This window comes from Cydia fagiglandana, chromosome 12, assembly GCF_963556715.1.
Source record: "Cydia fagiglandana chromosome 12, ilCydFagi1.1, whole genome shotgun sequence".
Taxonomy (NCBI): domain Eukaryota; kingdom Metazoa; phylum Arthropoda; class Insecta; order Lepidoptera; family Tortricidae; genus Cydia; species Cydia fagiglandana.
In genome coordinates, this window is record NC_085943.1 from 15,028,846 (window position 1) to 15,050,966 (window position 22,121).

Below are 22,121 nucleotides of genomic sequence, written 5' to 3' on the forward strand. Positions count from 1 at the left end.
AATAGTTGAAGGTAAATATTTGACGTCTGTACAATCAAGATTTAGTATTTAGATCTCTTTTATAATGTTTTAGTCATATATTATGGGGATTTTCACTTAAAAGTTTACTTTTTTTCGAAAATCTATCAACTTTTAGGTTATTTCTACTTAGAATCACGAGGACTATCGATTTAAAAAGAAAAAAAATGTAAGTTTTGTAACGCATTTTCACATAAGTAGGTACCTACATTTTGTATGGACCGTTACAAAACTGACACCCAAAATTTGTATGAAAACCTGTGGATACTTTTTTTCTTTGTCTCATTCAATAGTACTCTTGATTCTGAGTCTAAATAACCCAAAAGTTGATGGTATTTCGAAAAAAAGTAAATGGTACCAAGTTTTCTGAAAACCCCTATACCGAGTGTGGCCTGTAACACGAGCAAATAATCAAAACATAGATTGTACTCCTCAAACGGTGACACTTTTGTTCAACAACTTTTAAAAATTATGAAATATATAGACTCCCTATTTTTCATACAAAATAAATACCTATTATCTTCAATGGACGCCTTCGCCACGCCGTATCATTGTGATTGACGTTGCTTGTCACGCCTTAAACATGACAAAATTCGCAATACATTGCGTCTTAGAATAAACTTTAAAGTGTATTAAAAATCAAACTACAAATTATTTTTAAAAGTCGTTGAACAAATGTTGGTCAGTATGAGGAATACAGCCTACAGTTAAATTGTTTGCTCATATTATAGGCCACACCCGGTATAACTTAATTTGGTATTCATTCTGTCTTAGTCGCAATAATGTGCCAGCCTAGTGCCACTGAATTTTTAATGAAAATGTTAAGCAGGCAAGAACTTCCTCGCGAGATAAAGGAATAAAGTTAGTAGGTACCGAGTATCGCTTTCTGTAAGTTTGTCAACTCATTATTATTTACTCGATTCTTATAATAAAATGATTTGTCTCTTAAGTAAAGTCTGAGCTTTATTATAAGTATATGATTTTATTATCCACGATTAGTTACCAAAATGAAGCGCTGGTGGCCTAGCGGTAAGAGCGTGCGACTTTCAATCCGGAGGTCGCGGGTTCAAACCCCGGCTCGTACCAATGAGTTTTTCGGAACTTATGTACGAAATATCATTTGATATTTGCCAGTCGCTTTTCGGTGAAGGAAAACATCGTGAGGAAACCGGACTAATCCTAATAAGGCCTAGGGGAACCTCTGGGTTGGAAGGTCAGATGGCAGTCGCTTTCGTAAAAACTAGTGCCTACGTCAAATCATGGGATTAGTTGTCAAGCGGACCCTAGGCTCCCATGAGCCGTGGCAAAATGCCGGGATAACGCCAGGAAGAAGAAGAAGAAGATTAGTTACCAAAATAATATTATCTACCAGACATTATAATGATGTTCACTCAGCTCAGTACTGTAATTCGACCCACATACATACGAGTAGGTACCTGATAGGTGGTAATACTGTATATAACACAATTTCGGCCCGAACCTGTGCAAGTTCTTAACTGCGTAATTAATATCTGTGGCATTAACTTGCGGTTGAATAGTGAATAGCGGCCAAGTTTGAATGTGCTGGGAGCGAACTAATTGGCGAGCTAATATATCGTACGTATGCATAGTACATTTGCCGATCAAATATATCGTAGATATCAGGTTACTGCTGTAGTGCATAAATGATTTCCATCGTATTTTCTCGGAAACGTTCGTATTTGTCATGTTAGTTCAGTCAATGTCAGTACTTTTTATGACACGTTCGTAAGTTTCCGTGAAAATACGATGGAAAATAATTATGCACTACATCTATACTCCTTTGACTGTGGTCAAGTTTGAAAACCTATTAATCAAGAACATGTTATTTTGAGAGTTACTTTCATAAAAAGCTGGATCATGAGTATTCATGAGAAAAGACGTAAATTATTTGAAGACACATTTTGCACATAACTGAAACTTTTAATAATAGAGACGTATGCGCGGGGATGGGGAATGAATGGATGCGGTCAATACGTGTTACAGAAGAGTTTTCAATACCACGGGCATACATAAGACACGGACGCAATATTATGTTACTGTCACGCGATACTCAGAACGCATACTTTGCATGTATGAACGTAGCATAATTTGAGAGTGCTTCAGACACAGACAGATCATTTTGTTTGCAAATATTTTGGCGTAAGCATAGCTTTCATGGCTTACGACCTAGAAAATAAGTATTTTACGTATGCGAGGTGTGCAATAAAGAGTATTGTATTGTATTTTTATGTTTTAAGTTTACTAATGTAGTTTTATAAGTGTCTTGTAACTAACAATCTATGGATCTGAGGAATCTGAAAATGAATCATTTTTATTTTATTTATAGCAATTCGTTGCTAATAGAACTAAGGTCAATCTTCAGTCAAACGTGAGCCTTCTGTATGAAATCCTTTTTATTCTGTGTTGCGGTTGTATATCCAGCAAACGATTAGGTACAAACGGGGTGGCGGGCGTCTTGAGCGCACAATTCTTATTTAACTTTAAATAGCTTTGAAACGAACGAGGTGAGCTCGCGGCCGGAGATTGAGGCGCCGGGTCCCGGTGAACGACCGAGCTTCGACAAAGAGTAATGATCTAACTGCGCCGGACCGCCCAATGTTCTTGTTAAGATGGCTACACACAAGATACATTCGTGTGAAGTTGTAAATAGTGACAGGAGGTGGATTCTAATTTAACAACTTGTTATGGGTTTGAACTGGTTTTGATATGACCTAGACGATCGTCCGATTAATTGACGCGCATCTGACGCACGAGTCACAAGACTTTTCATTTCGCGTGCACCAATCAGAGGGCCTACCGTGAAACACGTTCGATGTGGTGCGTCTATATCGCACTTGTAAATTTGAACGTAAGTGTGACAAGGAAGCAACACTTTGAACGTGATTCGCGGTAGGCCCTCAGCGTGTGAGATCTTCAAAGTCGTGTCAAATAAGATCAAAACCGTAACAATTATTACTACAATCGTAAACTTTCATAATATTTACACAAAAGACGTCTGTTTTCCCGAAAGAAAGTTTTTAGCCCACTTGGTACATTTTTTAAACCTATGTCAGCCTAAGATACAAACATAACTATGCATCCCCTATACTTAGGTACCTATATCATCCCCTTGCTATTGTAATATTTACCTCCTATCCCAATGAGACCTACTCAAACAAAATACCTACGTTAACCAACTCCATTATAAAAGATCAGCAGTTCGGATTGTTTGCCATTCCATCGGCAGCCAAACGAAGTTGTTATCTCGGTGCACGTTTTGTTGAATTACTAAGAGGGTACAGACAAACGGGCAGTAAGAAACGGGGAACGATCTCTACGGTGTTGCCAGATCAATGATTTAAATATTATGGAATTTATTAGAAATTTGAAACACTTGATAAATGTTTCAAAAGCAGTACCGTCTTTGCCATAATGGCACATGGGGCCCGTGCCTTAGGGGGGCTCGAAGGACAGACAGTAACAGTATATTGGATTACCCATATATAGGATAAATAGAAGATTTTATTTTCATTATTTAAAAATTTAATTTAACTAGCTTTATTTAATTTCCAAAAGGGCCCCGAATTCTTATGTGCCCAAGGGCTCCAACATAGTTTAAGATGGCCCTGTTGATAGGCGCTTAAATAGATCTGTGAATGTGATTGAATTTGACTAAAAATTTAACATACTTCATTTCAAAATATCACCGATTTTTAATGATTAATTAAATATTCAATTGGTAATATATGAGTCTGTTCGAGATCCTGAAAACGGTAAAAAAATCTAATGAGGTACCTATCTCACGTATTTTTAGGAGTAGTAATCTCTATTTTTCACCGTTTTCAGGATCTCGAACAGACTATATTATCTTATCCTACAAATTATGATTAGGGATGATGATGGTAATTATTAGAGAGATTTAGACCAGCTTTCATAATTAAAATTCTGTTATTTTACCCTATAACGTTTCCCTTGTGAAACTACTATCATTACCTATAGAATAGGTATTGTTCATTGGCACAAATTGCAATTAATGTAAGAAAGGATTATAGTGTTGACTTTAGGTCTTCCGGCTCCGGCTTTCCCGTAATCTGTAAAAATATACTTTATTTAAAAAATATATCATATCGCAGCTGGCAACAGAAAATTTAAAAAATCGATGGATTTATACAGACAAAGGTTCCAAAAATAAATTTAAATAAGACACTGACAACAAAGTCGCGTAAAAATATTTTTGGAACATTGGCTTGTTAAGATCTTTGTGAACGCGGCCGTACGGCCCGGCGCGAAATCCGTAACTCTAAGATTTTTCAATCGCCCTGGCAACCCCTATACCCCGGCCCACTACGAAAACGATAGTGGCCGACTAGTTACGATAATAAATAGCGGCTTAACGCTAGCAAATGGCCGATTAGGGCATTCTTGACTACAACACGGGCATTCTGATAAAGTTCGCGTTTGTTTGCAACGAGTCTCGAGGGCTGACCGGTGAATGGATCGCTCCCCAGCTAAATCACTACCGTGTTCCTCTGTTTGAATGACTTGCTCGTTTGCAGCGCTTTGGCTGTTAATTAGGTTTGCCAAAGTTGGAGTTTGAATAGCTTTGATGAGCTTAGATTAGTTAGGTGCTATCATAACATTGGGAACCGATAATCTTTGCAGCGTGCAGCGTGGCATGCAAATTGGTCAGTAAACTATCGAATAATTTAGCCCTGTCAAATACAGTCATTGGCACTTATTGTTGTATGAAAATTACTACTACTGCATTAAATTCAGGTTAAATAGCCATTAGGGGCACCAGTAATTTTATTGGGTTGGTTCAAACATTTTTAGGGTTCCGTACCTCAAAAGGAAAAAGCTGAACCCTTATAGGATCACTCGTGCGTCTGTCTGTCTGTCTGTATGTCCGTCTGTCACAGCCGATTTTCTCCGGAACTACTGGACCAATCAAGTTGAAATTTGGTACACATATGTATATTATGACCCAAATACGGACATGTAACGTAAACAAATGAATTTTAAACATGGGGCCACTTTTGGGGGGTAAATGAAAAAAATATAAAATAATTTTTTTCAAACTATATCATGTTACATATCAAATGAAAGAGCTTATTGTAAGGATCTCAAATATATTTTTTTTATAATTTTTGAGTAAACAGTTTAGAAGTTATTTAAGAAAATAGGCAAAAAATGACCATTCCCCCCTTTATCTCTGAAACTACTAGGTCTAAAATTTTGAAAAAAAAAACTAAAAATATGTCTATACCTATAGATGACATGAAAACCTATTAGAAATGTACAGTCAAGCGTGAGTCGGACTTAATTACAGTTTTTGATCCGACTCTTACGGATTTTTTAAAGAGGTTTCACCCACGTTTCACATAAAAAATACATTGTTAAAAATTGTGTAATATACGGAACCCTTGGAACGCGAGTTCCACTCGCACTTGGCCGGTTTTTTTTAATTCATTGTCGTCAACCAATAATCTAGAGATACCTGTAACCGCTGCTAGTACATACTAAACAATAAATTGACTGTTTAGTTCGGGCTGAGGAGTTTTTGGGTAAATCAACAGAGTTTGGAATAAAGATTTTATATTCCGTATTTGGCGGAACTCCTCTTTTTAGGCAACCCGGTTTCAAAAGAGGACGAATAATTTTGTTTCCTAAACTGGTTTCCAAACCTCCCGCGGACTTTTCGGCTGTGGAGGGAGACTAAGATTTTCTCGAGGGACTACAGTATGGGATTCCTCAAAAAAGTCGTTTACAGGTTTTAAAAGGGTTGGAAACACGCATGTTGTTACATGGCCTTACATGCGTCCATAGGCTACCGTGATCGCTTGCCATCAGACGGGCCGTTTGCTACCAACGTGATATAAAAAAACCGGGCAAGTGCGAGTCGGACTCGCGCACGAAGGGTTCCGTACCATAATGCAAAAAAAAAACAAAAAAAAGCAAAAAGAAAACGGTCACCCATCCAAGTACTGACCCCTCCCGACGTTGCTTAACTTTGGTCAAAAATCACGTTTGTTGTATGGGAGCCCCATTTAAATCTTTATTTTATTCTGTTTTTAGTTGTTTGTTGTTATAGCGGCAACAGAAATACATCATCTGTGAAAATTTCAACTGTCTAGCTATCACGGTTCGTGAGATACAGCCTGGTGACAGACGGACGGACGGACGGACGGACAGCGAAGTCTTAGTAATAGGGTCCCGTTTTACCCTTTGGGTACGGAACCCTAAAAACATCGCTATTTCTCCAAAAGAAGACATAAAATCGCCATGTCATGAATTGTTATTAAAAACGGTCGACCATTCCCTTTGTCAAGGAGAGGCATCTTGCGCGAAATGTCTCCATTAAACCTTTCATTAAGGGCATTTGACTGTATATCGCCGGCGACGAGTGTGTTTGAAGCAATTGAGACTCTGTGAATTGTTTTAAAATCTCATATTCGCTTGATATTATGCGCTTAATCCAATGCAAATAATTTTATATGAGTTTATAATACAGTTGTTTTCGTAACTACGACTTCAATAAAGACCGATGTTTATTTTTATCGTACCACGATTAGATAGATAGATAGATACCTATATAATTTTTTTTGTGCCAAACTACCAAAATACTGTGGCAATCCTCACCTTTTTCCTGTATTTATTTATAATATACTAAGCGCCACTTGTACCATTCCACTAACCCGGGTTAAACCGTTAAACCGTTGCCGGTACAATTTTAACCCGGGTTAATGGGATGGTGCAAGTGACCCTAAAGGTGTCACTACTTTTGACCAAAACGCATAGAATTTGAAACAAAAGTAAGTGCAGGCACCAATTCTTCAAACTCCTAACTGATGCAACCGAAAAAGAAATAAGATGTCGAAAATAGATCAATGATACTTTATCATTTATCATGCAACTGCCCAATTTTACGCACACGTAATCTATGAATAAGTAATTTCAGCCACGAAAATAAAAATAGACCATTCATTCTTATATTCGTGACTTCCAGTTCAGAATAGGTATTTCAGTAGAATAGATGCTTATTTCATAATACCAACCAAAGTTGGTGTTGGTAGAGTTTCTAGAAGTTTTTTTGTTTCCGAGTTAGGCTCTCGTAATTTCACTACGAAATTGTGAGATTCGACTCTCATTTGGTGCATTTTACATGAATATTGTAGTTTCATCTCACCCAGCGTAAGATGGGTAAGATGAAACCCTGTTTTAATTATTATTTTTTATGGTTGTGAACTGGTTTTGATATGATCTAGAGTCTAGACGATCGTCTTTATTTCGCATGCACCAATTAGCAATTTCTTTAACCAAAAAACGTCACTTATTAACACTGACAGGTCAGTATCATATCAGGGATCGAATAATTATCAGATCGAATAACTAAAACTGGAATTGGCCTGTTGGTCGATCTGTGTATATTTATCCTAAGTATGGTTCCGTACCCAAAGGGTAAAACGGGACCCTATTACTAAGACTTCGCTGTCCGTCCGTCCGTCCGTCCGTCCGTCTGTCTGTCACCAGGTTGTATCTCACGAACCGTGATAGCTAGACAGTTGAAATTTTCACAGATGATGTATTTCTGTTGCCGCTAAAAAAGACAAATACTAAAAAAAGAATAAAATAAAGATTTAAATGGGGCTCCCATACAACAAACGTGATTTTTGACCAAAGTTAAGCAACGTCGGGCGTGGTCCTTGGATGGGTGACCGTTTTTATTGCATTTTTTTTTGTTTTTTTTTGCATTATGATACGGTACCCTTCGTGCGCGAGTCCGACTCGCACTTGCCCGGTTTTTTTTACCGCACATACCTACTGATTAGCCGTATCATTTTACCATCCTTTTGTAAAGCAAGGGGTAACAATAATAGAATTCATTTCACGTTAATGTTCTCGACACACAAAACGCCCTTATTGTTAAGCTTACAATCAGAATGTTATATTGTATTTGAACAATGTTTCCACATTATTTAATATTTAATAAATAATCACATTGTCAATAAACACAAAGCAGTGGAAACGCAAAAGCGTGGAAGTGCGAGTAGGTACTTAAGTTTTAAAATAATATAAATTAATAATATTTCATGGGTACTTATTAAATGACATAATGTTGATATCGAAATCTTGACCTCCTGAGCTCCCTAACTTTAGGTACCTAGTTTATTTGTTTATATTTCTAATTATGAAAAAATCTGATTATCTGTGCTTGCACAATGTAATAAGTATTAAGACGAACGCAGACAGGCTCGTTTAAAATAAGGAGGATTATGCAAATCTTACTCGGAGAAATTAACGTTTGGATTAATTACCCTCTAGGATGAACAGAACATTCAATAACCATAAACCTTTGTGAATTAGGAGGGGCTTAATACGGTATTAGCCTATTAATAGACCTACACCGACCAGTGACCAAAATATATTTCATCGATCAAAAAGTCGTTTACAGGTTTTAAAAGGGTTGGAAACACGCATGTTGTTACATGGCCTTACATGCGTCCATAGGCTACCGTGATCGCTTGCCATCAGACGGGCCGTTTGCTACCAACGTGATATAAAAAAACCGGGCAAGTGCGAGTCGGACTCGCGCACGAAGGGTTCCGTACCATAATGCAAAAAAAAAACAAAAAAAAGCAAAAAGAAAACGGTCACCCATCCAAGTACTGACCCCTCCCGACGTTGCTTAACTTTGGTCAAAAATCACGTTTGTTGTATGGGAGCCCCATTTAAATCTTTATTTTATTCTGTTTTTAGTTGTTTGTTGTTATAGCGGCAACAGAAATACATCATCTGTGAAAATTTCAACTGTCTAGCTATCACGGTTCGTGAGATACAGCCTGGTGACAGACGGACGGACGGACGGACGGACAGCGAAGTCTTAGTAATAGGGTCCCGTTTTACCCTTTGGGTACGGAACCCTAAAAACATCGCTATTTCTCCAAAAGAAGACATAAAATCGCCATGTCATGAATTGTTATTAAAAACGGTCGACCATTCCCTTTGTCAAGGAGAGGCATCTTGCGCGAAATGTCTCCATTAAACCTTTCATTAAGGGCATTTGACTGTATATCGCCGGCGACGAGTGTGTTTGAAGCAATTGAGACTCTGTGAATTGTTTTAAAATCTCATATTCGCTTGATATTATGCGCTTAATCCAATGCAAATAATTTTATATGAGTTTATAATACAGTTGTTTTCGTAACTACGACTTCAATAAAGACCGATGTTTATTTTTATCGTACCACGATTAGATAGATAGATAGATACCTATATAATTTTTTTTGTGCCAAACTACCAAAATACTGTGGCAATCCTCACCTTTTTCCTGTATTTATTTATAATATACTAAGCGCCACTTGTACCATTCCACTAACCCGGGTTAAACCGTTAAACCGTTGCCGGTACAATTTTAACCCGGGTTAATGGGATGGTGCAAGTGACCCTAAAGGTGTCACTACTTTTGACCAAAACGCATAGAATTTGAAACAAAAGTAAGTGCAGGCACCAATTCTTCAAACTCCTAACTGATGCAACCGAAAAAGAAATAAGATGTCGAAAATAGATCAATGATACTTTATCATTTATCATGCAACTGCCCAATTTTACGCACACGTAATCTATGAATAAGTAATTTCAGCCACGAAAATAAAAATAGACCATTCATTCTTATATTCGTGACTTCCAGTTCAGAATAGGTATTTCAGTAGAATAGATGCTTATTTCATAATACCAACCAAAGTTGGTGTTGGTAGAGTTTCTAGAAGTTTTTTTGTTTCCGAGTTAGGCTCTCGTAATTTCACTACGAAATTGTGAGATTCGACTCTCATTTGGTGCATTTTACATGAATATTGTAGTTTCATCTCACCCAGCGTAAGATGGGTAAGATGAAACCCTGTTTTAATTATTATTTTTTATGGTTGTGAACTGGTTTTGATATGATCTAGAGTCTAGACGATCGTCTTTATTTCGCATGCACCAATTAGCAATTTCTTTAACCAAAAAACGTCACTTATTAACACTGACAGGTCAGTATCATATCAGGGATCGAATAATTATCAGATCGAATAACTAAAACTGGAATTGGCCTGTTGGTCGATCTGTGTATATTTATCCTAAGTATGGTTCCGTACCCAAAGGGTAAAACGGGACCCTATTACTAAGACTTCGCTGTCCGTCCGTCCGTCCGTCCGTCCGTCTGTCTGTCACCAGGTTGTATCTCACGAACCGTGATAGCTAGACAGTTGAAATTTTCACAGATGATGTATTTCTGTTGCCGCTAAAAAAGACAAATACTAAAAAAAGAATAAAATAAAGATTTAAATGGGGCTCCCATACAACAAACGTGATTTTTGACCAAAGTTAAGCAACGTCGGGCGTGGTCCTTGGATGGGTGACCGTTTTTATTGCATTTTTTTTTGTTTTTTTTTGCATTATGATACGGTACCCTTCGTGCGCGAGTCCGACTCGCACTTGCCCGGTTTTTTTTACCGCACATACCTACTGATTAGCCGTATCATTTTACCATCCTTTTGTAAAGCAAGGGGTAACAATAATAGAATTCATTTCACGTTAATGTTCTCGACACACAAAGCGCCCTTATTGTTAAGCTTACAATCAGAATGTTATATTGTATTTGAACAATGTTTCCACATTATTTAATATTTAATAAATAATCACATTGTCAATAAACACAAAGCAGTGGAAACGCAAAAGCGTGGAAGTGCGAGTAGGTACTTAAGTTTTAAAATAATATAAATTAATAATATTTCATGGGTACTTATTAAATGACATAATGTTGATATCGAAATCTTGACCTCCTGAGCTCCCTAACTTTAGGTACCTAGTTTATTTGTTTATATTTCTAATTATGAAAAAATCTGATTATCTGTGCTTGCACAATGTAATAAGTATTAAGACGAACGCAGACAGGCTCGTTTAAAATAAGGAGGATTATGCAAATCTTACTCGGAGAAATTAACGTTTGGATTAATTACCCTCTAGGATGAACAGAACATTCAATAACCATAAACCTTTGTGAATTAGGAGGGGCTTAATACGGTATTAGCCTATTAATAGACCTACACCGACCAGTGACCAAAATATATTTCATCGACAATATTTCCCGACAAAATTTTGCCCGTAGATAAGGCGACATACACGACCCACAGCGACTTGCCGGCTTAGCCAAGGTGACAATCGCTATCGCTACGACAACGAAACGATTTGTGTCTCTCTATGACTCTCCATATTAGTGCGACAGTGACAGTTGCGTTTCGATCGCTACGGAGCGTAATCGATTGGCATGTTGACTACGCGGCCAGATTAGAATTCGTCGACAATATTTCCAGATGCAAAAAATCCTGAATCGCCATAGGTACAATTCCGAGATGATTAAGTTAGATCGTTAATATCTTCAGATAAGTGGCGGAAGACAGGGTAGCGGTTCTGGCGACAGATTGGTGCAATGGTGTCATGGAGCACCTGGTTTTGTACCCTTGTGTACCCTTCAACGGCCAAGTCACACAACATTAACTATAATAATAAAGAAATCGCAGTAAGGAACCTTAGACTTGGCACGACTTTGTCTAGATTTCATTACTTTTTAGAGATAAACAAGCAGCTCCATCGAGACTTGGCTAGTTTTTACAGAATGTTTTTGGTGGGATTTCACTTCTTTTTGTAGAAACGTGGGCATATTGATTTATTTTATTAGATTTTCTTATTTAATAACACATTTTTTTTCTTTTTAGGAGTAGTTTTTTTATTATTACAAATCTTTCTTTTCTTTTTTTCCGGTTCTGATTCTTGTACAGTAGCAACAGTTTTTCGTATTGCCCATTCATTAAATCTAATAATTAAATAATAATCAGTAATCCGTCACTAATCATCATATAATGACTTGGCAATCGCACATAATGCTTTACTCGTACCGTACTCGTAAATATGTGTAATGCTCAAACTGCAATTAGCGCTAGCGTTATGTTCAATTAGAATTATTTTTAATAGGTGACGATGATCCTTTTGTCATTATGCAGCCGTGCGATGGCCAAGTCATTATACGTATTACAAATTAAAGATATCTTATTGATACGGTTTTAACACCCCCTGGCACTGATTTAAATAACCGACTTGGTTTCACATTACATCTCGAAACTTTTTTGTAGTAAAAGCGTTGCGAGATTGCACCTTTTTACATGTAATGTTTTTGATGGGATCTCATCTCTTTTTGTAGGCAGTCCTTCTTTTCGGGTACTCATACCCCTACTATGTATACACATATCATAACTAAACATATCTTCATTCATACTCACATCGTACATCGTAGTGTACCTTTACTTTACTTTACCTACTATTTGTAGGAACTGCAACAGTAACTTTGTAATATCATATATTTATATGGGATTACAAACTTACTTATGCAGTTCTTAGATCTTTAAAACGTGACTGATATTGTAATATTTTTAGGTTTTCCCTTTATGTGGCCATTAAACCCTAACTCTGTACCAAATTTCAGCTCTCTGAGTTTATGGGAAGTACTAGTTCTATTCTGATGATCATGAGTGAGTTTCATAAATGCGAAACTTTGCTTTAGCTTAACTTCGGAACTAAATGACCTACAGACTTGAAATTTTGGATTTTAAGTATGTGATTATAGCTTACTAAATGACCAAAATTTCTGCGTTCTGGTCTTATCCAGAGGTTCTCAAATAGGGGCCTGAAAATGCGGCGAAATGGTTCCAGTAAAGGATGGTACGGCAGTGTTTGCTTCGCGCTCGACTTGGCGGGGGCACTGCCGTGCCCCCTGATACTAAGAAATTTACAATTTGCCAAAATTTCACGTTTGATGGGACAATGCGCTCATTTGTTTGAAATAAATATATAAGGCATCTTAATCTAACTTAACCTAACTACTAACAGATATATCGTAATGTCATATCTCATATCAAGTTAAGTTTAAAAAAATTCGAATAGGTCCCCTATTTATTTAAAGTACGATCCTATTTTATCACGGAATGTAAGTTTTGAAAGTTTTAAACTGTATTGTTGTTGTTAACTTGCATTAACTCGCACTACACATTGATATAAATTAATATTGTGCCATAAAGAGCACCCGTACTAAAGCTAAACTCCGGTTATAAATGAAAGCTATAATTATTACGCGATGGCCTCTCTTGGGACGCCCTAGTCCTCAGCTTCTGACTCATTAGCGCTGAACACCGTCCAACTCCATAATTCCATTTCCTACCGTCTGGGGGACACAATAATCACACTAACTAATAAATTAATTGAAAACCCACATATTATGATTAAAGAGAAGTTACTGATGATTAAGGAAAGGCGGAAAATGAAGAGAGAGAAACTTATCAACTATTTACGGACTGAATTAAGAAGCTCGACGACTCATGGGTTGCCCTATATTGTAAACACGGAGATACATTGGTTGGAGAGGTAAATATTGACATTTCATCTCCGTCGCGGGAAAATTACGAAAAAGCTGCTTTTTATCGGCTATGTTTACCTACATAGAAGTATTGGCGATGATATAACGACTGTGTGGGGGTAGAATTTTGTGCGAGTGTATCACAAGTGGATTATTATTGTCTCAGATTTTTATTTGGTTTGATTTGAACAAGTGGTTTGTTGTGGTAATACATTTTTCAGTATATTATACTTAGTCATGTTTTGTAAACTCGCGTTACAATGGTGAGTTTATTTTAATATTATTAGATTTATTAGGTTTGTAAAATGTGAATAAAATACATTATTTTTTTAATTTCGCAGAGCATACTGGTTGATGAATTTTGTAATATGTTTGATAATAGCAATCATGTTGTTGACCACGCAATACGTAAGATTCCTGGTGAGTATTATTTAAGAACCACCATCAATTCTAATTATGTACCCAATGATATTATCTAACCATAGATAAGTCATATACTCATCGAATTTGCAACGCGAGTTTAGTGACCGCGCATATAATCATACTAGAGATTTTGCACACATATGTATGTAGATTTAAGTACTTTTTTGGGAAATAAATAGATTTAAATTTTTAATTTTTAAATTTTTTTTTATTAACTGATAAGTTGACTACAATTAATTATAAGACTACTACTACTACTTCCGCGACTTACTACAGAGCGGGCGATTTTATCTCGAGGTCATGTATTCAAGCCCCACGTTGGGCGCCATTTATTGTACTTAAATGAAACTACGAACGCTTATTCCAATAACGATTCGGGAAGCCGTTCTAGAGGCCAATTCGAACTTATCAATTCGATTTGATCTCATTTTGTTATCATTTACCTACCTAGCGAGCAATATGCGCTGCGCTCGTGTGAAAGCTAGTAAAATTGTGTCGCATACGAATTATTTGATTACGGCATCGGTCATGTATATTTTTTCTGTGATTTCACAAGGGCTAAATTTGCTCTCCGGGCAAAACAAAAATTGCCGGTTTCACGGAATAACATTTATTTCTAGACTTTTTAATTCAAATATTTGTTTGTTACTTGTGTTGCCAGAATTCGCCAGTTGTGATGAGTGTGGAGATGGATTATTTCAACTGGAACGTCTCTTACCCGGCTATCACACTGTGTCCTACAGGCAAAATTAATCAAGAATTATTCAGTGCGCTTCTTAAGTGAGTATTCAATTAAACGTATTCTGTAACCCTTTAATATGCCCCATTATCAAAATACTTTCCAATTTAAAAGAAACAAACAAATACTTTCTTAGCCAATTCCACTTCGTCCGCACGCAGAAGCGACGCGGCCGCTTTACCTAATCTAAACAAACCAACTGTCCTTCCAAGTTCGAAAGGATAATCAGATCAACTCGAGTTAGTTAAACTAATGGAAAGTAGCCGTTAATTCCGTTTGTTCCAGTGAGACCCGGCTGAAGACTGGCAAAACTTTGTACTCGTATTTTTGGTCGGTTGCAACGGCGTCTTTGGACACAATCGATAAGCTTGCTTTACAAAACTCGGAAACTGTCAAGGTAAAACTATAGCTTTTTTATTAAGTTAAAACTATACCTTGCATATCCATAAAAGTAAAAATATATCTATATGTATAACAATGTGTGATACCGCATTTTGTACCTAAGTTAAGTTCTTATGTAAAAGTAAGCAATAAATATATATATAGTAACAGCACCAGTCATGGGACATTTAAGAGGAAATTTGGAGTATTTATGATATTTCCCTTATAAATGTAAATGGTCTACCGCTTAGCGTGTTAAAAGATGAAAGTCCTATCCGTCTTTCATGTTTTAGGCGTGTTGTATCAAAGATACTGCAATTAGTTTCCACATATTTAACAAATTAAAACTATGCTTTTTTTCTCCAGTCATGGACACCAAAGTTCCAGTAATGGGCCCCCGGTAATAGACGTGGATCCAGTAATGGGCCCCCTATAATGGACATTGCTCTATCAGTATAAAATATTGAAATGGGGAATAAATTACGGCAAAATAAAACAATTTTTGGTATAAGCTTTTATCGCTGAATGTATTTTTCTTTCCACAGCCAATTATTATTGTATTAGATCCATCGAGACAATTCTAATATACCCTAACACAATTAGTTAGGGTTTAATGCGATAAAGTTCCCATGGCCGCCTCCTGTCTCCATCATCAGATCAGGTCCATGTTATCATAATATTGCATTATCATCCGATTTGCATACTTAATACTTAATAATAAATACTTACACAAAATTTCAACTGAATCGGAAATCGAAAAGTGGCTCAAATTCAGCTACCAAGATTGGACCCACACTAACTAACAGGGCAAGTTAAATAAAAGTTTGGAAAAACGATATTAATTTATCCGAAGTCCGAGAATACCTCCTGATTGACATATTTCTTAACTACATTTTATTTCTGTATTGTTTAAACATGAAATTATGGCATAGCAAGCATCATTCTGTCATTTGTCCCATCATAGGAGGTACGCAGTTTTACAGCTCCTATAATGGGATTGGGCCAAATACCACTATTATTTTACATCTGTGGAGTCACAACATAGTGTGTTGTATACCTTATCTCATGGTAAATGCAATTAACAAAACACATTCTAGTTTTCATCACGTATTAATTATTTAAAATTTAATAAATTAACTCACCTCTCTTAGCGAAGTTGTTAAGAATTTGTAGTGGTATTTTTTTTCAGTGACACGACAACTTTTAGGTTGACGCCAATTTCTTAAAAAACAACCAAATTTAATAAAACTTAAAACTGAAACAGCTCTAGGACTCTTATTTATGATAATATACAGCCAGTGTTTATAAACTACTTTTAGATACTTATTTTAGAGGAATTATGTTTTTTTGTCCCATTACTGGTTCCACGTCCATTATAGGGTCCACTACTATATTCATTGATTGATTGATTGATTTTTGCAGTTCGTTTTTACTTCGAATGCTAATAGCACAATTGAACTAGAACAGAGCTCGTAATCTCTTGAACAGTCAAGAACTGGTACACTAACGTTTAATCCAAAACTCATTTCAGTTAATAAGCCCGAACGAATACGTAGGCATAGCTAGACTACTGTTTGAAAACTTCGAGAACCGGACGGTGATGACGAAAACTAACTGGCCGGTGACCGTTCACACGGCGTTAACCGAGATGGGCATGTGTCATGTCATCAACTCGAACGTTGCTGCCTTCCACGACCCCTTGTAAGTAACCTAGAGACACACAAGCGACTGTCTAGCTAGAATAATACTCATTAAACTCATTCTCTCCATCTTTTATTTAAAGTTAAACGTTTTCACATTGATCGATCCGAAAAAATCGCATGTCGAAAACGTCAAAAAAAAGTGAAATGTAAACAAGTGTACTTCAAAAAACGGAGTTTATTTTTTTTATAAATGTTTATTGTTTAAAGGAAAGCGGAAACGCAAAAATTAAAGCACTTAATACCGTAAGGCATTCTCTAGCAGCTTCTTAATTCTTTCTTCGAGGGTCATTCGACATTAGATATCGGATAGGAAAATGTGAAAACGCTAAGAGCGTTTAACGTTAACGTACAATTTTCCTTAAGATAAATTGGCAATTTAATTTAGTTAATGAGATCAATGATCATATTACCATTAAATTTAATAAAATTAAACTGTAATGAGGACCATCATCGCCCAAGGTACGAGTAATACCGCCCAGTCAAATTCATCTTAATATGATGCAAAGCTATCAAAAACTCGCAAAAAATAACCAGTCAATTTTCTCTCGAATATTTGTATTAAGATAGAAAATCTCGTCTGCAATCCTCACTCCATTACAAAGTAATGCATATGACAACATAAAGTACACCGTGAAGTTTTCTTCTCATACCGATTTTTCCGTTGTATTTCTAGCAAATGGAAAGACGAGACGATAGCGTACGTTAAAAACAACATAGAACTCTCAGCGCATGACATAGATTTCTTTACACAGATAATAAATTATGCTGACGAGTACAAGGTTAGTATCTATATATATTATAGTATATTTATTTATAATCGAGTGCTGTCTGTAAAGGCAGGCGTGGCTCACTCCGCGATTTCGTCGCTTTGCAACAGTAGCCACAAGTACATCCGTCCCACACCAATTTTGGTGGCTAGCCATAAGCCACGCGTGGCGCTGTCGGTCATATCTGTCCTAATCGTAACAGACGCGTTTTGTTAGAGAGTGAACCTTCTGTACCTAGTGCTATTATTTATTCTGTGGTACCTAAAGGTTATTTGGTTTATTCTATGAAATTATGACTCTTAATAACACTCTGTTTGGGCTAACAACTTAGCTTAGCGCTGCCAACTTAGCTTGGTCTAATTCTAGTCTCCTATACTTTACAATTGGTATGAAAACAATTAATAGGTATAGGGCCATAAGCAAGCACCTAAATCGCAACCAAAACTAGTTTTTGGTTTTGGTTGCCAATAGCCCATGAAGACTAGTCTCCTACATATTATTATATAGGTGTCCGTAATAACTTACCTAAAGTTGGTCAAGCAGTGGCCTATTTTATAAAGCTACAAGTTACAATTTACAAGCGGAAGTCTCATTTTAATACATAGGGTTACCACAGATCTTGTCAGTAGAAAAAGGCGGCAAACTTGAAAAATGTAGGCGCGAAGGGATATTGTCTCATAGAAAATTTTAATTTCGCGCCTTTTTTTCTACTGACAAGATTTGCTTGACCATCTGTATGCAAGTTTTGCATGCGTATGACACATGTGTCGGTAGGTATACGTGCACAGCCCTGACGAGATCGCCCTCAGCACCACACCGTCATCCACGCTCGACACGGAGGGCTATGTGTACTTCGGCTACCGAGTGTGGACCGCCAAGATATCAGACACGCTGCGGCATGTGCCCGTCTCTATACGGAAATGCAGGTACTTAAATGGTTTTTTATAGGAAAGTCGGTCTACTCTACGGAAGATACCATCCTAGACTAGAGTTAGCATCCTAACAGCAGTTTTCTGTTCTACGTAATATCAGGATACTGTTACCAATTTAACACTGACTGAGACTTGTGCCTTGTTGTGTGCTTGTGTTTTTTACTGAGAGAGTTGTGCCCATACAAAAAAATAATCAGGAGAGCCAAATTAACATCATACTAAAATTTCGTGAGATTTAACTGAAACCACTTTTTCCCTACGTTTGCTGCGGGGTCCTTTCCTCTTAAATGTCCCATGACTGGTGCTGTTACTATAGGTACTTAAAATTCAAAATAAATCTACTTCCATAATTGATGTTTCTATTCTAGTTAAGTTTAAGTGTAAAAATATAAAACATTGAATAAGTATGTCGGCATTTCAAGACATTTTTTTTACATTTCAAATATTGTTAACGATATTTTGTTAGTAGTAAACAGGCCCAATGTGAAGGCCAGCCACACTTACCCATATGCCACACTTAATCTAAGGTGCAGGGGGGCAATTTCACTGCGGAGAAATTTCAACTAATCGAAATATCTTCCATGTTTTACATTATTAACTAGAGTGCCATATATGTCCAGATAGCGAAAAAGATGTGTTGTGTGTGACACTAGTTAATAATGGAAAACATGGAAGATACTTCGATTAGTTAAAACTATCCCGCAGTCGAAATTGCCCCCCTGCACCTTATCCGTATTGAGCTTACTTAATTTCCAGATACTTGGACGAGCCCCTGACCAAGAGATATCCAGTATATTCGTATAACCATTGCCTGGTGGAGTGCCGAATTAGAATGATCCAGACGCTTTGCGGATGCGTCCCGCATTTCTATAAACCTATAGGTCAGCTTTTTACTTAATTATATTAAATGTTTCTGCAAATTCTATTCTTTTTACGCGGCTCGCCTTACAGGATTTTCAACATTTAGCTATAGGTACCTATCCTGTGACGTGAACCTGTAGATGGATAAACGAGTTTTGCTTTGGGGCCAACACAGGCATCGTAAAAGTAATACTTAAGCCATCTTGAACAAAATTTCCGAGATCAAAATCGACTCATATTATATATACTCTTATTCAATTTCGAGATGGGTCTCATAGGGAATAATAGTTAATTATGACGTTAATGACCAACATAATCATTACGCGGAATATGACTATTTAAGCCTTAAGGAATAGTTGAATAAATACCCCGGTGACTGTATCTTACGTTCTCTTGCTGTCTAGTGTAGGTACCTAGCTAATAAACATTGATGCGACGAGATAGCAGAACTCAATTTTCTTCGGCTCGCCTATTTGAAGCTAATTGAGTTGAACATCTGATCCCATCGTATAGCTCTTAGAGAAAATTAGCTCCCATTAGCAATGGCGCTGCAACTATGAAGCTAGTGTTAAGTTACCTTATTGAACCAAACGCGTCATTTTTAACGACGCGTTGCGACGCCGTTGTCTACGAATAAAAGTTTTAATTTGATAGTAATGTTGATACCAAAATTGCAGTAAGGCGAAGGAATATTTCATTAACTTGTCGAAATCATAAAGACGAATAGAAAAATCTACTTTTAACGCGCTAAGCGGTAAAATTTTTACATGTAGTAGGTATCATTGTAATGGCAAAAATACTCCAAATTTTGTCTTAAACGTTTCATAATACTACAGAAGTTTATAACTATAGGTAATATCTAACTAGTACCAACAGCTCACTATTTGCATTATTTCTCAGATCACGAAAAAATCTGCGATATGTCTGAACTCCGCTGCGTGTTACAGCACAAAAACGAAATAATACGACTTTCTGTGACCAAAGACACTCTCCACAAACACGGCAACGTATCCTCCTTACCCAAAACCTCGAGGGACTGCGACTGCCCGAGCGACTGCGAGTCGCACGTCTATTTGAAAGATGCAGAAAGTATTCTATTGCAATCTGACATGAACCGGTTGAGGATCGGCATTTCTAGATTCCCGAAAGTGAGAGTGATGCGGGAGTTCATTTTCAGCACGCAAGATATGATTTGTGAGTAGTTACTTCTATGTCTTAAAAACTCTTCGAACCTTCACAGCCGTGAATTTAAATTTCCCGGTTAGTTTGCGTTCACCAGTTGAGATCAGAGAAGCAGGCCACAAAGGGGTTTTTGAAACTTGATTTCACAAATAATTGCCGAAGTTGGTAAAAAGCAGCACAAGAGTCTGCAGCTCTATAAATTGCACACCTCCAACTGATTTAACAAGTTTGATTGTCCGCCATTAACATGTGCCAAACGCTTGGATATAATCATAAAGATTGTATGGCAAACTATATAGTTGTTCTCAGTGGACCTAATTACGGGGAGTTTGTACTGTAGGTACCTACTGCAGAAGCAATCGCTCTTTAAATATCGTACAAATAAACTTATTATCAGCAGTGTTAAAAAGAGTAGGTATCTACGTCGTCAGTGACATCTAGTATAGAAGAGTCTATTTGCACAAAAATGAGAATTGGAATCCATTAACCATAAAGTTACGAATTGTTACAGTGAAAACGGGAGGCGTTATAAACCTTTGTATTGGAAGTTCGGTAATATCTATACTCGAACTGATGCTAACAGCCATGAGGATCCCCATATCTAACCTGACCGAGTGGGCCGTCGAGAAAATTAACAAGCTCAGAGACAGGAAGAAGAAATAAAATTACCACAAGTTTGTAAATAATTGTATTCAGTCTTTTAATAATCAGAAACAGCAGGTAAGTATAATCGTAATAAAAATAAATTGTATGATAAAATAGCTACACTTCTATTCAAAATATCACCATGCTAGTCAGAATGTAATGGAGCATATTACCTGCAATAAATAAAATGGATTAAGTAAATTTTTCATAGTTCAAAAGTTATATATGTATTGTCTTGTTGTTGATATTAGAAATATAGACCAGAAGTAGTGGACACCAATACTATTTTATTCGCCTGCGTATGTTTTGCTTATTTTATCCCTTATATAGAGTATAATATGGTTTGTCAAACATTATTAATAACTACCTAGTTGACATAAAAAAACAACGGGTTGCACTCCGGGAGTGCCGGCAGAAGTGAAAACTCAATGACATTGTAACAGTTTTTCGATCAGGTCACGTGTCGATCTTACGAATTTTCAATCTGTCGAATCTGTCGGTCACGTGACCTGTCGCGGGTTTAACATTTTTTTCCATCACAAAAAGTGCACAGCGCCGCTAAAGAAGTTTTCACTTCAAAAACACAATTACCTTTGCTTGCTGCAACGCGACATATTATCTCCTTGGGCATCGTATCCTGTTAACCATCTACCAAATAAGGCAGGTCCGTCGATTTTGACCCTTTAAATGCCACGCTACGTGCGCGGCGCATCATTGTCGGAATGCACGGAGGTTGATATCGGGCCGTACCCGCTCGCGTCAGTTGACGTCTTTAGCGGTCAAAGGGAATGATCAGTTCCATTTATTTTAATCCATCTTGTAACCTGGAAACAGCACAAATACTAGACAATAACAAGAATATAAATAGTATTAAGACATAGGTACTTTTAAAACGTCTATGAAAGCAAAATGTTGGATGTCAAAATATTCGACCATACAAATACAATCCATGCCAGAGATGCACCGGATATCCGGTTACTATCCGGTATCCGGCCTATCCAGCCATTATTATACTATCCGGCCGGA

General features: G+C 37.0%; 1 protein-coding gene across 1 annotated transcript; it reads left to right on the forward strand.

The window, feature by feature from the left end:
- Positions 1–13,056: 13,056 nt before the first annotated feature.
- Positions 13,057–21,264, forward strand: LOC134669360 (sodium channel protein Nach-like). Its single transcript, XM_063526876.1, has 10 exons — positions 13,057–13,470; positions 13,804–13,882; positions 14,547–14,668; positions 14,910–15,021; positions 16,537–16,706; positions 17,382–17,487; positions 18,250–18,401; positions 19,164–19,288; positions 20,169–20,462; positions 20,962–21,264. Exons 1-10 carry the CDS (start codon positions 13,325–13,327, stop codon positions 21,111–21,113), a joined length of 1,458 nt encoding a protein of 485 aa, XP_063382946.1. The 5' UTR covers positions 13,057–13,324; the 3' UTR covers positions 21,114–21,264.
- Positions 21,265–22,121: the final 857 nt, after the last annotated feature.

What these genes read in the sequence shown, in the direction of transcription:
- LOC134669360 (XM_063526876.1), top strand. Translation starts at nt 13,325, where the DNA reads ATGATTAAAGAGAAGTTACTGATGATTAAGGAAAGGCGGAAAATGAAG. An exon ending in AAAACTCGGAAACTGTCAAG is followed by an intron (nt 15,022 to 16,536) that starts GTAAAACTATAG and finishes AACTCATTTCAG; the next exon opens with TTAATAAGCCCGAACGAATA. An exon ending in GCTGCCTTCCACGACCCCTT is followed by an intron (nt 16,707 to 17,381) that starts GTAAGTAACCTA and finishes TTGTATTTCTAG; the next exon opens with CAAATGGAAAGACGAGACGA.